General features: G+C 38.8%; 2 protein-coding genes across 8 annotated transcripts in view; one reads left to right on the top strand and one right to left on the bottom strand.

The window, feature by feature from the left end:
• Positions 1-571: 571 nt before the first annotated feature.
• Positions 572-2,602, bottom strand: cunh12orf65 (chromosome unknown C12orf65 homolog). Its single transcript, XM_034238253.1, has 2 exons — positions 2,133-2,602; positions 572-970 (listed from the first exon to the last, which is right to left on the bottom strand). The coding sequence occupies exons 1-2, from the start codon at positions 2,412-2,414 to the stop codon at positions 740-742; spliced, it is 513 nt and encodes a 170-aa protein (XP_034094144.1). The 5' UTR covers positions 2,415-2,602; the 3' UTR covers positions 572-739.
• Positions 2,603-7,096: 4,494 nt separating this feature from the next.
• Positions 7,097-14,715, top strand: part of LOC117561030 (membrane-associated phosphatidylinositol transfer protein 2-like) — a 54,259-nt gene continuing 46,640 nt past the window's right edge. For all 7 annotated transcript variants that reach the window (XR_004571276.1, XM_034238226.1, XM_034238225.1 and 4 more), the window contains exon 1: positions 7,097-7,718. The gene's annotated coding sequence lies outside the window, so the exon portion shown is untranslated. The remainder of the gene's footprint in view (positions 7,719-14,715) is intronic.

Below are 14,715 nucleotides of genomic sequence, written 5' to 3'. Positions count from 1 at the left end.
CTCATTGGCTGCAGCTCTGCTCGTCACACCGTCAACGTCCCAAGTGTATTCTTTTAAATAATGAACCTGCCCCTTAACTGTATTTTACTATTGTATACGCTTGACTATTTGGACGCGTTCAAATTTTGAGTAAAAAACGTTGTAATTCTAACATGATAAATATAACACTGAATTATTTGTAAACCTAATGATTTTATATGATCAATATTACATAGTCTACGAAAAGGGTAGGTTCATTTAAAATGAATAACGACTGTATGGTGAACTCATCAAATAATAATATTTATTATATTTTGGATTGTTAAGTGTATCAATTACCAATTATATATTTTGTTTATAATTATTTTTAATTCATATTCTTGTTTTTCTGCACCAATGTGTGTACATGCTTTTTCATTATTAAAATCAGAAGAATGTAAACCTCAAAAGATGTTACTTAAGCACAGAGAATGATTAGAGTATAAACAAAATACAAATATGAACCCTTTGATCTTTTATGTTGTTTAATGTCCCAATTCATGTTTTTATTTTTATTTTCAAGCATTGACAGAAGCACAACACAGAGCCAACATGTTTTACTATATTTGGTTTCTTTATTATTTTTCCCCACTTGCTTTACACCAAAAGGCCAATGTGATTTAGAACAGCTAACAGTGACTTTCCAGGTTTTGTTATTCAGTCTTTGTAAGCATAGCAAAGAACCTTACAAGTATTGATTTTATATTCCACACAAACATTTTTAAACTGTGTCCTCTCCCGGTTTGGAGTCTGCAGCAAGCCCTTCTTTAAAGAGTCTTTTTCTCTCCAGGTTCTCATTTGCCTTCTTTCTCTTCTCTTTTTTCCTCAGCTCAGACTCTTTCTTCTTTACAATAACTTCACTGAGGTCTCCTTTAAAAACAACATCCAGCTTCAGTCGCATTATTTCCCGAGCACGCTTTCGATTTGTATCCACAGATCTGGTTTGATGGCACTGCAGGGGAAATGGTACAATAATTAAATTAACATTGTTAATTAAAACACCAACTCAGTAGCTATTCTGGGGCTTTCATGCATCATGATTTTATTTTATGTTTCAGGAAAGGCACAACTTCACTGTGAATTTCAACTTTTAAGCCAACATCAGAGTGTCTGCGGGGTCTTAAAAAGTATTGAAAGTTGATAAATCAATTTAGAGAAAACTAAGGCTATTAAAAAGTATTAAACAGCATATTCTAAGGTATTACATTTTGTAGCTTGTTTTCAATAAGTATATAAATGGTCCAAAGAGGTTGTATTCTACAGTCTGCCTGAATGTAATCATTGCGTAGGTGTGTAGTGTGATTCTGTGTAGTTTATTTATGGCATCCCGTTGGGTTTGACGTCACCTGAACAGGACATCGCACGCTCACTGCTTGATAGCGCACAAAGGTCAGTTTACGCCGGTTGTTAAACAACATCGTTATGAGGAATGCAAGTCTGCGTCCAAATGGTTGGAAGATAAGGAGGAAGGACAATCAATACTGTATATAGTCAATGTGAGGTAAAGTGTGTCGCCAATGTAACCGGTTGAAACTCCAAGTGGCGATGAGGTCTTAAAATGTATGAAAAAGGTCTTAAAAGGTATTACATTTGACTTCAGGATTCCTGCATATACCCTGAACATGGACAGAAAGTCCTTATAATTTAACATTATCTTCAACTTCCATTACAATCAACATCTGTAGAAGAGCATACTATGACAAAAGAGCACCAGCAAATTGACTACGTGGGCCTCTATGTTAGACTTAGAAAGATAAATAGATAGATACTTTATTGACCCCATAGGGAAATTATTTTGTTACAGCAGCATTGTGTTCATTAACATATTTAAAAAGGTGTTATAAAGTATTAACATAAAAAAAAAACAGCAAATAACTTAGAAACAGTATAAAATACATATATACACAAATAATACACAATATAAATTATTCTGGATAAACTAAAATGTTTGGCATAGCAGAACCATAGGATCAAAAACATGAATGACTATTACAATAGATGTATTAGTCAACTGAGATTCTCATCGTTTAGATAACTCTTATTTGGGTAAACCATTTTCCTTTTTGGACTAGTGATAAACTAGTGATGACAGGATTAATAAAAACAAGATTTACCTTCACAACAGTGCCACTGGGGATGTGTTTGAGCACCACACAGTTGCTGGTTTTGCTTGTAGCCTGTCCTCCGGGTCCAGATCCTCTCACAAACTGCTCTTCAAACTCATCCTCATTCAGGACAGGCAGGTCTATCAGGTTCTTTTTACCTGCTGCCAAAACACATGGCAGTCCGGCAGGGTTTGGCCTGAGAAGTAGAGAGACACTGGGAGAAACTCTTCCTGTTATGACCCGACTAGACACGTTGTGCACACAGCTGATGAAGGGGAGAAGCCGCGACATTTCTTTAAATAAACAAACACAGTAACAAACAGCATTACACTACGTTGTGTGTCACCAAACAGGATACACGTATATCAATGTTTAACGGTAGGCTACAGCATTTTCCTATTTGTTTCACGGTCACGGTGAGACTCTGCTCATGTTTATGTTTAGTCCTCTCTTCTTCTACGTTTCCACCTGTCGCCCAGCAGTCGATTTCTTCTTCGTGGCTAGAATAGCAGGGTTGTCTTTACCTGCTGCCGCCATCTTGTGTCGATTGGCTGCAAAACAGAAAACCCCACAGCAGGTAGGAAACTGCAAACATGTTTTTTAATACGTTAGTTGGCTTTTTGAGTTTGAGTTTCCTTAAATAATCTTTTATTTGTATTTTTTAAATGCATTATTGTTTGTGAATGTCATGTTGGTCAAGGTTGAAAATTACCTAGACAATTTAGCAGGGCCGTGTTTACAATGGCGAACTGTTGCCTCCCTCATAACTTAATTGAACGATACACGGTTACACATCACAACAACTCTTCAATAGTACAGACATCTAACAGACACAGCTACATAGGTGAATACATTAACTAAGTACATTTTCTAAAGTACTGTACAGTATTTTACTTCAGTATTTCTATTGCATGCTACTTTATACTTCTACTCCACCACATTTAAAAGGGAAATAATGTTATTTTACTCCACTACATTTATGTAACAGCGTTAGCTACATTTAACAAAAATGCATCTCTAAAAATTAAACTAGTGGTCTTACTCTTTAGGTCACAGAAGAGTGAGATTATTTAAATAACTTACAAAAAGTTAATCAGAACTTTGTTTGTCGACAACAGTAAAATGCTACTTAATGCCACAATATTATCTAGAATGTCACATATATTATAAATGTTATTGTACACACACATAAAGGCAATTTTTCTGCACAATAATTGCTTTTACTTCTTATATTTTAATTACTTTGTGATGATAATACTTTTTTACTTAAGTAAGATTTTGAATGCAGGACTTTTGAGTATTTTGAGAATAATGTATTGGTATTTTTAATCAAGTAAATATCTGAATACTTCTTCAAGCACTGCAGGTAGGCCAACTAAACTTGTCATAAATAAACAAGTAACTTTTAGGTAATAAAATGTAATGTAATTTAATTGGGAGCACAGTCTAACGATTTAAATTGCTTTTTTTTCTTTGGTCCCAAATATATCCGAATCTCTTTTTTGGACCATGAACATCTAAATGTTCTAATGGCATAGCTTAAATTAATAACATTTGTGTATTTAACTAAACAAGGACGTACCCAGTTAAAATCGATCGATTAGACTTAATGAAACTTCTTAAACCTTATTGATGAAGCCGCCTCAAACGATCAGATGTGACAAAAAAACGAATCCCCTCCCAGTACTTTACTGTGTATGACCTGGATATTCACATTAATTAAGCTATATATTCACATGTAAAGATAAGTAGATGTAAACAGAGGAGACAATGATGATCATTCACACTTATTACAAAATATTTGTTTTACATCTCATTGCATTGCTTAAAAAATATAGTTGTAAAATGTTATAACCAGTAAAAGCCTACATTTTAGTCCATTATTGCTAGTAGTGCCAAACACTTGTGGAAGGTGAACATACTGTTGTAGTTTCTAAAGGTTTCCTTAAAAGTTCTAATTAATGTTAAACCTTAAGTCCGTCTAATGTTTAGGCTATATACATTTACTGCAAGAATGGTCTCATATGAACAAATGGACCATGCTGTAACACTTCCTGCTCACTCTCTTGACAATGACTATTATAAGTAAATCAGGAAACTATGTAGGTCACCAGGAAAAGACAATCGCTCTGATGACCTGTGACGACATCTCTCTCATATTGGGGGGATGGGGGAGGTGCATTTCTAATGACTTACTTTGTCTTTAGTGGTCACATTAAAACTGACCTTCATTTTGGTACAATATAACCATTATATGTCATTTGTATGGTGATCTTGCAAAGGACGTAAACATGTTCAACCTGTTGAACTTGAGTATTTTCACATTATGCTACTTTATACTCCACTACATTTTGTAAGTTTGTACGTTTTTTTAAATATTTAGCTACTAACTACTTTGCAAATTTAGGTAATTAATACAAACATATTTGAGTATTTTTGAATGCTAATACTTTTACACTTTTACTTAAGTACAACTTTGAATGCAGTACGTTTACTTGTAACTGAGTATTTTTACATTGTAGTATTGCTACTTTTACTTGAGTAAATAATGTGAGCACTTCTTTCATCTCTAGATGTAGTAGTATTGGTGTAAATATTGTGAAGAGCTGTGCACAACAAATAATTTACTGACAACAATTGTTATATAAAAGTATTAGTAGTATAAGTTGGAATATAAAGTGCTTCCGGTTCGAGTCCCGATTGACCAAAAAAACCATGGAGTGGACTGGTAGCTAGAGAGGTGCCAGTTCACCTCCTGGGCCCTGCCGAGGTGCCCTTGAGCAAGGCACCGAACCCCAACTGCTCCCCGGCTAGACTGGCAGCCTCTTCGCTCTGGCCCTCTCCAGCATGTGCATTCTGTAATGTGTGTATAACTGTGTGTGTTGCATGTGCATGTGTGCACCTACATGTATACAAGTAACATGTAATATACTGTGTGTGTATTAAAATACAAGCCAGAGTGAAACACTGAATTTCCCCCTAGGTCCTAGGGGCATTAATAAAGGTTCTGGTTCTTCTGGTTCTTCTGGTTCTTCTGGTTCTTCTTCTTCTTCTTCTTCTTCTTCTTCTGGTTCTTCTTCTTCTTCTTCTTCTGGTTCTTCTTCTTCTGGTTCTTCTGGTTCTTCTGGTTCTTCTGGTTCTTCTTCTGGTTCTTCTGGTTCTTCTGGTTCTTCTGGTTCTTCTGGTTCTTCTTCTTCTGGTTCTTCTGGTTCTTCTTCTTCTTCTGGTTCTTCTGGTTCTTCTTCTTCTGGTTCTTCTGGTTCTTCTGGTTCTTCTGGTTCTTCTTCTTCTTCTTCTTCTTCTTCTTCTTCTTCTTCTTCTTCTTCTTCTTCTTCTTCTTCTTCTTCTTCTTCTTCTTCTTCTTCTTCTTCTTCTTCTTCTTCTTCTTCTTCTTCTTCTTCTTCTTCTTCTTCTTCTTCTTCTTCTTCTTCTTCTTCTTCTTATGCTTTTAAGCTCTGCCTGCAGACATCTGTACAACCACCTGTAATACCAGTTAACATTTAGTTTGACAGGCCTACCATATACTGAGTTGCCAGGAGGGGGTGTCCTAATATCGAAACTGTTTATCTGAGTGGCTGCAAGAGTCTCAGCTTTGTCAAGCCAGCAGAAGAAAGAACAGCACCGGTAAACAAGTGACTAATCCTTCAAAATAAACACTAGTGTCCAAATGTTGTTATTTCAATATGTCACTGTACACTTTCAGTCTGGATAGCAAGCACAGCAATCTAAAGCTGGCCACACCTCTAACCCTTAGATAAATACGAATAATACTTTTATTGTTTATTATTTTTACTCCATTATAGTGTTAATGAGTGTAAGGGAAACTTCTGTGTAGCTATGCAGTGGGAGTCACCGACTCAGGAAAGAGACACGGGAAGAGCAGGAGCTTTGATGCCAAACACATGATGGTTTATTTGGAGCTTCGTCCGGAGAATTCACATCACAAGTCCAAGAGCCAGAGGTTCTGACTTCACGGTAGAGTTGCCACGTCAATTCTGAAGAACTCTACCCCAGACCCATGTATTTAGCTAGTTCAGAGAGCATCATCAACATGCTGCATAACAAGATAGAATCATAACACCTCTATCAGCTGACGCCAACAGGCAGGAACAGGGAGACAGAACACTGAGAGCACAGCAGCCAAGGTTACAGGTGCGTGTGCTCAGTCAGGACAGTTTGAACTGATAAACTGGGTCAAAGTTATGGGCCTTGGAAATATTTCCCCAACAATGAGCTTTCTGCCTCAATGTATTAACGGGTTATCATTCTGTGTTCGTAGGACGCCCTTTATACACTTGACATTGGTGTAAAAGTGACTAAGTAGATTTACTCAAGTACTACTTAATTACGATTTTGAGGTACTTGTACTTCACTTGAATATTTAAATGTTTTGCTCCTTTGTACTTAAGGTTTTGCTACTTTTAGGTTATTGTGTACTCCACTACATTTATTTAATATCTTTAGTTACTCTGCAGATTTGGATTAATGATGTGAAATATAATCACCAAATAATACTTTAGTGACCCCTGGAGTGAAATTCACAAGCTTTCCTGCGGAATACAAAGTCATTACAATTATTAGCTGCACCTTTACCAGCTTTGATAAACATATTAATGCAACAAAAGCAAAACATATAATCATAATAATTAAATGGGCCAAATGCATAATGAATACTTTCTGTTGGTACTTTAAGTAGGTCTACGGTATATTTTGATGCCAGTACTTTTGTACTTTTACTTGACTAACATTTGTAATGCAGGACTTTAACTTGTAACAGAGTATTCCTACACTCTAGTACTTGTAATTTTACTCAAGCACATCTGATACTTTTCCCATCTCTGCACTTGGAGTGCGAGTTCAAGTGTGTGAAATGAGCAACTGCACACGCTCAGTAAGGCAGGCTTTTATTTTGGAAGTTTATACCGGAAACCTCGTTAGACTCGTGTTTCCTTGACACTATTTGGTGTCGTGCTGAAAGGACTGTGAAGTCTCGCAGAGGCTCTGACTTGAGGAGTGACAACTTCCCATGGCGGGTGCTTTTCATCTGTTTGACCCTCTCTCTCCCCGGTTCTGTGGACGGTAGATGGATCTCCGCTGCACGGAGCTCACAACCGGTTACCGTTTTACCGCCAGGACGAACCCGACGGACCGCCAACTCCCGCGACGTTTGGCAGGATATTCAAGGACATTTTAAACGTTACCATAGCTACTTCGGCCTTTTTTCTGTCGGTTCAGGAAATCGAGCGTGTGGTTCTCCGGTGCAACGATGGGGCCATATTTTGTAAACACTGGCAGAAAGGGCGGCATGTTAACACACTCCGGATGATGATGTGTGTGTCATCTCTACATGTCGTACCCACACGCCTTCCTCTGCTGAAAGGCCATCACATGCACACGGCGACGTAAAGGAAATTAGCTGCTGACTTTCGATGCGTTCATCTCAATCATGGCATCGTTTCCAGACCTCATCGAGTGGAGCTGAAAGAACACCGTGTTACAGGTGAAAGTAGTGACCCCCTTACAAACGCGGAGAAAAGGCTGGGGAACTTTTGCTTTTCCGGGTGTGTGTTTAATCCGGAGGTGCATCAGCTGCAGGTATGTGAGAATGATCGGCATTGCAAAGCCATTAATTTATCATTACATTTGCTTCCATGTTGCTAGGTAACTAACTGCCGGTGAGTTTACTCCGGTTCAGATGTGCTCCTCCAACGTGTAACGTCACGTTTGGTAAATCTTATTTGACAATGTTCTTAACACCGGGTGCTGTCAAAGCTCGCCATTACATGTGTTTACACTCACGCTGTCTTCCTCCCGTTACCTGAAGAAGTGCAGGATTTGTTTCTGCTCTCTGTTGCTGTCACACAGGCATGCGTGTTAAAGCTTGTAAAACTGCTCCCTCTCTATTCGGACTGTAACTTGTTATTATTATAGACTTCATTAAATAATATGTCAAAATGGAAATGACTGGAATCACTGGTGGATTTTCAGGCTCATGTTTTTGTTTTTTTGGTGCATTTTCCAAAGAAAACTTATAAACCACTCTGTTTAAATTACAGCATGTATTGGCTTTGACCTCAGTGAGAGGATTTACCTGTAAAGTAAGGGCACATATTTGAACTTAACACAGCTTGCCTTTTCCTAGAAACCTGCATACCACAAGCTTTTTTTGCATTCCCGAGGCCTATTTCTAATTGAATACGACTTTATGAGTTTCAGCATCAAGAGTCACTCAGCTTGACTCAGCTTGACTCAGCTGGGCCTGGGTGAGTCATGGAGGCAGAGCTGACTGAGGTTAGGGCTTCTGTTGTCCAGATGATTCCACTTCTTCCACTGTGGTTTCTGCTTTATTTCAAACATAGCAACATGTCTTTAAATTAGCAATGCAATCTGAGAGTAGTTTTGAGATGTATCTTTGGTACAGATCAGAGCCTCAGCCATATAAGAGCAAGATCTAGCGTGCACTTGGAATACAGAGTATTACAAGTAAGTGCAGGAGAGGCAAAACCGAGATGTATTATTCCCAGGCCTGCATTTATGCACTCAGGGTGTGTTATCTGTCTTTGACATGTCAAAACTTGTGCCAGTTATAACGGTTGTAGTGGTTGAATAACTGCATCAGCTGCCAAGTGATCTTTAAGATGACATTGGTTGAGTCATTTTTGAGTTCTTGTAAGCAGAAGTTTGAATAGTAAAGTTCACTGCAAGGGTTGGTAGTCATTCTGAGTTGTTCTAAATTATAGGGAATTTGAGCTTTGTTTGTTTTTCTCTTCTGAGTCAATTTGGTTTTTGACTTCTGTTCATCCTTTTTGATCCGAAACATAGCTGCATCTGTTGCTGACTGTAACACACACAAGCTGTCGGTGACTATCAGGATATCCCCATGCCTTTCATTTGTGTCACAAAGGACTACGCAATAAACACTTTGCTGCTGCCTGTCTTCAGTCAATAAAGCGGTCTGATATCTAAGGGTAGACTGCTTGAGATGGAGGCCAGCAACATCAGGATCACAAACCCAATTCAAAGAATTCTCACTTGACTGTGCACCAGCACCACCCTCTTAACCAGTCATACCTGCTGTGACCTTTACACAGTCAGTGGACCTTTCTCTACTGCAGACAAGGCAGCTCTGCAAGATATTTGCCTAACCATGTACACCCTTCGTATAAATACACACATCTGGTGCATGGGCAGGGCTATGTGGACAATGCAAATGGCAAAAACCTCTACAGTGACTTTGACGTTTTAGAGAAATCTCTCCCTTTTTGTGTGAATTAATGAAAATTGATTGATGAGTACAAATTAAAGAAGTACTTAAAATGCAGTTTGTCCGAGTATCCCAGAGATGGTTCTGATTCGGTCTCAGTCCCAATGGCCAGCCTAACTAACTGAGACTTTAATCGACGTCTCTTGTGTGTGCTAAGTGTAATGTGAGCGGTTTTTAATGAGGAAGTGCTTTTGTCAAATCACATGTGGACAAAATGCAAGCCTTTGATTGAGTTTGTTGTTTAATAAGTGTTTATTGCTCATTATAACAGCCTTTGTGTTGATACAGGCTTATTTCATACACTGTTTTTAATCAGATGAGATTACAAATGTAAAGTCGGTACAAATTCGCAAAGAACTAGACCAACTTCTTCCCTTTCCATTGTCGTTGTTAACCACTACTACACTTACATGATGGGTCATGATGTTTTGATGTTTTTGTGAGCGCTGACGAGCATTCACTGATTTTACTGTTTGGGTTAAATTCATTTAGGCTATACTTGCAGGTTTTCGAATGCAGCCATTGGGACTACACCATGCTGTTGGATAGTTTTAACTCCATGGTTCCTATATTATTGTCATTTTGACTAAATATAAGCCTAATTGATAGATATTAAGCTGATCTTGAATATATTTAGGATCTGTCATATCCCTTCCTCTGGCCGAATATTTTATTACGCAAGTCATTTCAGCAGCTTTCAAATATTAATTTAGTATAAATACTGTATGAGTTATTATTTCCTGGAAAATTACTTTAATAGATTCAGGAAGGCACATTTATTGGCAGTAATGTCTGGATTTGAGTTTGACAAAGTCAAGAAGTTGTCTTGAGTTTTTTGTAGGATAACCATACATGGACTTGTACATATTTGTCTGGTTTTATTCACTGGTTCTACAGTCACGCTGCAGAGCATTTGTAGACATAATGTTGAGACATCTCTTTTCTCTCCTTTAAAACACATTTGAATGCACCATCAGTATCAAGGAATCTTACAGGAAGACGGTAGTTAAGAGACTGAAACTTGATCGCACTTAAACTCTCAGGTTTCTTACACCAATCAAAATAAGGAGAAACAGTGCAGGTGATTCTAAGTGAGTGCCTTGTCTGTACAAATGTGAATTTTAGTTTCCTCTTCCATGCTCACCTTTTTTATTTGTTGAATTAAAGCAGTTAATGCAGTTAAAAAAAGAATTGGAGACACTGGGAATAATAATTTATGGGGCGAAGCCTGCTTGCTAGTTCAGGCAGTCAACTCGAACGCTTATGCTGCATTCATACATAACGCCCCCTTGCCACTCTGCAACCAACCAAACAGAGTCTCCTTAATACGCCGCTCTATTGAACCTGCCAGATCTCTCTCCATGCATTGCTTGCTGCTGCTATTGCTGCAGCTACCTCTACGTCGCTGCTGCTCGCTGCCCCACCACCACCCCAGCTTCCACCTGTAGGCTCGGGGGGGTTAGTTATGTAATCATCACTCATCGTGCTATGTATGTATGGTATATCTGTGGAGGGATGAGGGCCGAGCCTAGACGCCAAACTCAACTATATGCTGCTTATAAACATGTTAAAGTAACACGTGAGTTGTCTGACTGAAATGAGATACTGTGCTAATGTTTGCTCATTCATGTCACACAGCTCTCTAAGGCTAAAATTACCCACCACTCTACTTATGTTATACAGTTACAGGAGGGCCGGACAACCTCCTCATGGTCCGGATGAAAACGCTGTGAGAATATGTAAATATATGCTGTGAGTGACTGGAGTGGAACATTCCTGACAGAGGAGCCTGTAGTATGTGAACATGTGTTTGAGTATTCATAGCACTCCGTGGAATCTCTAGTGAGAGTGTTTTTTTCATTATCACACGTGCCAGGTCTTCTGTTCTTCTACTACAACTCTCACCTTTTCTTTTTTTAGGATTGTCTACAGACAGAATAAGTCAACAAATCCTGTCGCTATTAATACAGGGGACAAATGAGTGTCCCGCCATTTTAGATGAGGAAACAAGAAAACTGACTTCCTTTCAGTTGCTGTGACGTGTGAGGTGCTTACCACATATGTTGGTTCCATGTCTGTACTATTTGCTTATCAGATGATATGCTGACACAGGAAGAGCAAAGAAACATCACGTACACATACAGTAGCTTTTTGAGGAGAGTTAACGCAGTGGTAAATAAAGTTCTGTACGGCGTGGCGTCACCTGCTGTCACATAGTGTACATGCTGTTGCTCTCAGATATAATCGTAACCTCACTTGCCTGTTTGTGTGGTATTTTGACATTTTTCTTCATGTTGCTCCATCTCCAAAGATTTTGTAAAAACCTGTTGAACTTGGTCTGTGTATTTCATTTTTTTTGTACGCGTCCTCATAAAATCTTGTTGGGTAAGTTCTTTTTTAATAGTCTTTGGAATGTCAGCTTGCGTAATAAACACATACAAAAATGAAGGCAATTTGAGGGATATGTTTTGTAAGTTTGAAGATGGTATTAGTAGAAAACGTGTGGTTTATTGAACCCTTCTGTGTTCGGTTTAATAAGTTAAATGGAACTATAATACTAATACATTACTACATTTCCGTAATTGTGACATCCTTTCAAACAAAACATATTGTAATTTAAGTATATCAATATTTTCCTACACCTATTGTTATTGCCATGTGTCATTTTTACATGACATTTGCGTTTGGTTTTTAGGCAGACGAGTGATATAGTCTTGGTTCTTTACTCAGACCAGACTATGGACTTCTGTGTCTTGCATTCCACACGTCATATACACACAATCACTCCCATGGCTAGGAGGCAGTGATAAGATGGGGAGGATAGAGATAGAGATTGAGCAGTTTATCGTACAATAGATTATTTACTTCTTAACTGATTTTCTTCTATTCTCTATTAAATAGACAATTTGTATGAATGCAGTTTGTTACATAAGCTAGCAGAAAGATAACGAAGGCATTCAACTGGATTCATGACTTGCCTTTCATGTTGTCCCCGACTGTATATAGTCTAGGTTATTTTTCCCTCTGCTGATACCTCCCAGCTAATAAAAGTCATGTCATGTTTGCGTCAATAGGGAATGATTGTTATGGGCACTGACATCACTGGAGGGGTCTTTGAGTGCATTTTATGTTGGGTACTTTTCACACCACGCTGAAATGAAGTGATTCATCAAGAAAGCTGTATTATAACATCTGTTTTAGTCTGTACTGTATTTATTTTGTACCAAAGGACATGAAGTTATTTTGTTAGCAGTGCTACCACAGGACATCTCCTGTTATTAACATAATGGCTCTGGTTAAGAATATGATTAGAATAATCAGAAACTGTGATAATACATTTGCCCGTGTTATAGGCTGGACGATTCCATTCAAATGGACTATGCTGAAACATTGTCATATTAGTTGGTCTGCTTTGGAATTGGATAATGATGATGGATAGATGACTTCCTGCACTGCACACACACAAAAGCGTAGAATAATGGAAACAAATGATGTAAAACGACGATTTGTATCTGTGCCTTTTTAAACGTTAGGGTACTTTATAGGTTTAAATGTCTTCATATGTGAGTATAGGCATACATCTCCAGCTGGCTGGTTATCTGAAGGTCTCATTTTTCTTTTAATTCATCTTCAGTGGACAATCATGCATCATGACAGTATTATGGATGAGCCCCCATCATGCACCTGGGTGCCAGCCAGAAAAATTGTGTTTTTTTTGCACACATTTTGTTTTGTCTTTCATCTCCTACTTCAGCTCCCTTAAACAAAGCAGGTGATGCTAATGTTGCTGTTGACAGGGACAGCAGGGGTACACCCTGTCCCCACCTATTCATGATGAGCCAGCTGACGGATGTCAAAACACTGCTAATGCTCCTGAAGTGCCGTTGTCTGGGAAATAAGACAAAGGCAAAACACTTAGTGCAGGTTGTGCTGTGTCCCTGGCCTTTTTGACACTAGTTTCTCTGGCAGTGTGGGTGGACTTGAAGAGGAGAGCTGAGGTCTTTTTATAGCAGTCCACCTTCCTGTGTCCTTTCTTGAGTCTCATTTTATGGAAGACGAATGAAGTCTGTTATGTGTATCCTGTCAGGGAAGATGGGTGTTGTTATTCATCAGGCTTGTTAGATGAAATCGAGGCACTCACACACACACACCCTCTGTACCAGGAAACCTTTGCTCTTAAGCAGAAAGATGCAACGCTATCTGCTTCTGTGAGGCAAAGTCCAAAAGATGAATACACTATTCTAATCTGCAAGGAGCATAGTCTGCTTTGAATTAGAAATGTTGCGTGCGCTGAGTCATTGAACTGCTGATTATTGGATTACTTCCTGCTGGCTTTTTACGTATCCATTATTGATAAGTTGTTACTTGCAAATATATACATATTACTTCAAAACAATGTTTATACGTATGCTTTACATTGCATACATTTTATTTGTGTTTGTGTCAGTAGGGACCGTATATATGCCATTTTATATTTGTTTGTGTGTTGTTGTGCCCCACCCCCCAGCCCTTGTGGCTCTCTGACTCACATGGGACTCATGTAAAATAAAAGCGACAGCGCTGCTTCATGTCTCTTTACCCACAAGCTCCTTTCTTTTCCATTGGCCACAGACACCTGATTTCTCTGATGCTAAAAATAGACTCCTTCAGACCCTATCTCCCCCTCTTGCTGCCCCCTCACCTCTTCCCAGTGTATCGGGAAGTCTCCCTGGGTTATTCTATTCTTTGCTTCCAGGCAAAGCTCCATTGAGAGAAGTGTGTCTTTGTGTGAAGGAGATGTCAGACTCCTTCAGTGCAACACTGAAAGAGAGTGTTTCTTTTTTTAGCTCTGATAAGAAAATCCCAAGATGATAAAGACAGGTTTTCCACCGAGCTGAAACCTGACTCTGAACACTTCTGAAGCCAAAGTCATAGGAACATGAGCATCTTTGAAAATGGCCTTTTATGGTCAGTGTGTGAGACGGCCTCTGTGTGAGACGGCCTCTGTGTGTGCTCTACCCTATGGTCAATGGGTAGAGCACTTTTGTGAAGCCTGCGTTATTCGTGCTGCACAAGAGGGTTTGAGGTATTTCACCAAAGGGCAGCAGACAGCCACAGCTTTTCCAGAGCAGCTTCTTCTCATGGACAGTTAATTTGCTTTGTGGTAGATGTCCTCAGACCAATAATAAACTGGTGACCCTCAGCTTTTACAGCATGGGAAATGAGGGAGTTTCTTCCCAAGGATTCAGTTAATTCAATATTGGAATTCTCCTGTGTTCCTCCATATTTCTCACACTCGGTACTCGATTGTATAAAAGTGAGTAATAAGTGGTCTTCTAAGTTCATTTT

The sequence above is a fragment of the Gymnodraco acuticeps genome, unplaced genomic scaffold (assembly GCF_902827175.1).
Source record: "Gymnodraco acuticeps unplaced genomic scaffold, fGymAcu1.1, whole genome shotgun sequence".
Lineage (NCBI taxonomy): Eukaryota > Metazoa > Chordata > Actinopteri > Perciformes > Bathydraconidae > Gymnodraco > Gymnodraco acuticeps.
Note: the sequence above shows the minus strand (reverse complement) of the source record. Positions and strands in the feature narration are given on the sequence as shown.

What these genes read in the sequence shown, in the direction of transcription:
- cunh12orf65 (XM_034238253.1), bottom strand. Translation starts at nt 2,414, where the DNA reads ATGTCGCGGCTTCTCCCCTTCATCAGCTGTGTGCACAACGTGTCTAGT. An exon ending in CCAGTGGCACTGTTGTGAAG is followed by an intron (nt 971 to 2,132) that starts GTAAATCTTGTT and finishes TTTCCCCTGCAG; the next exon opens with TGCCATCAAACCAGATCTGT.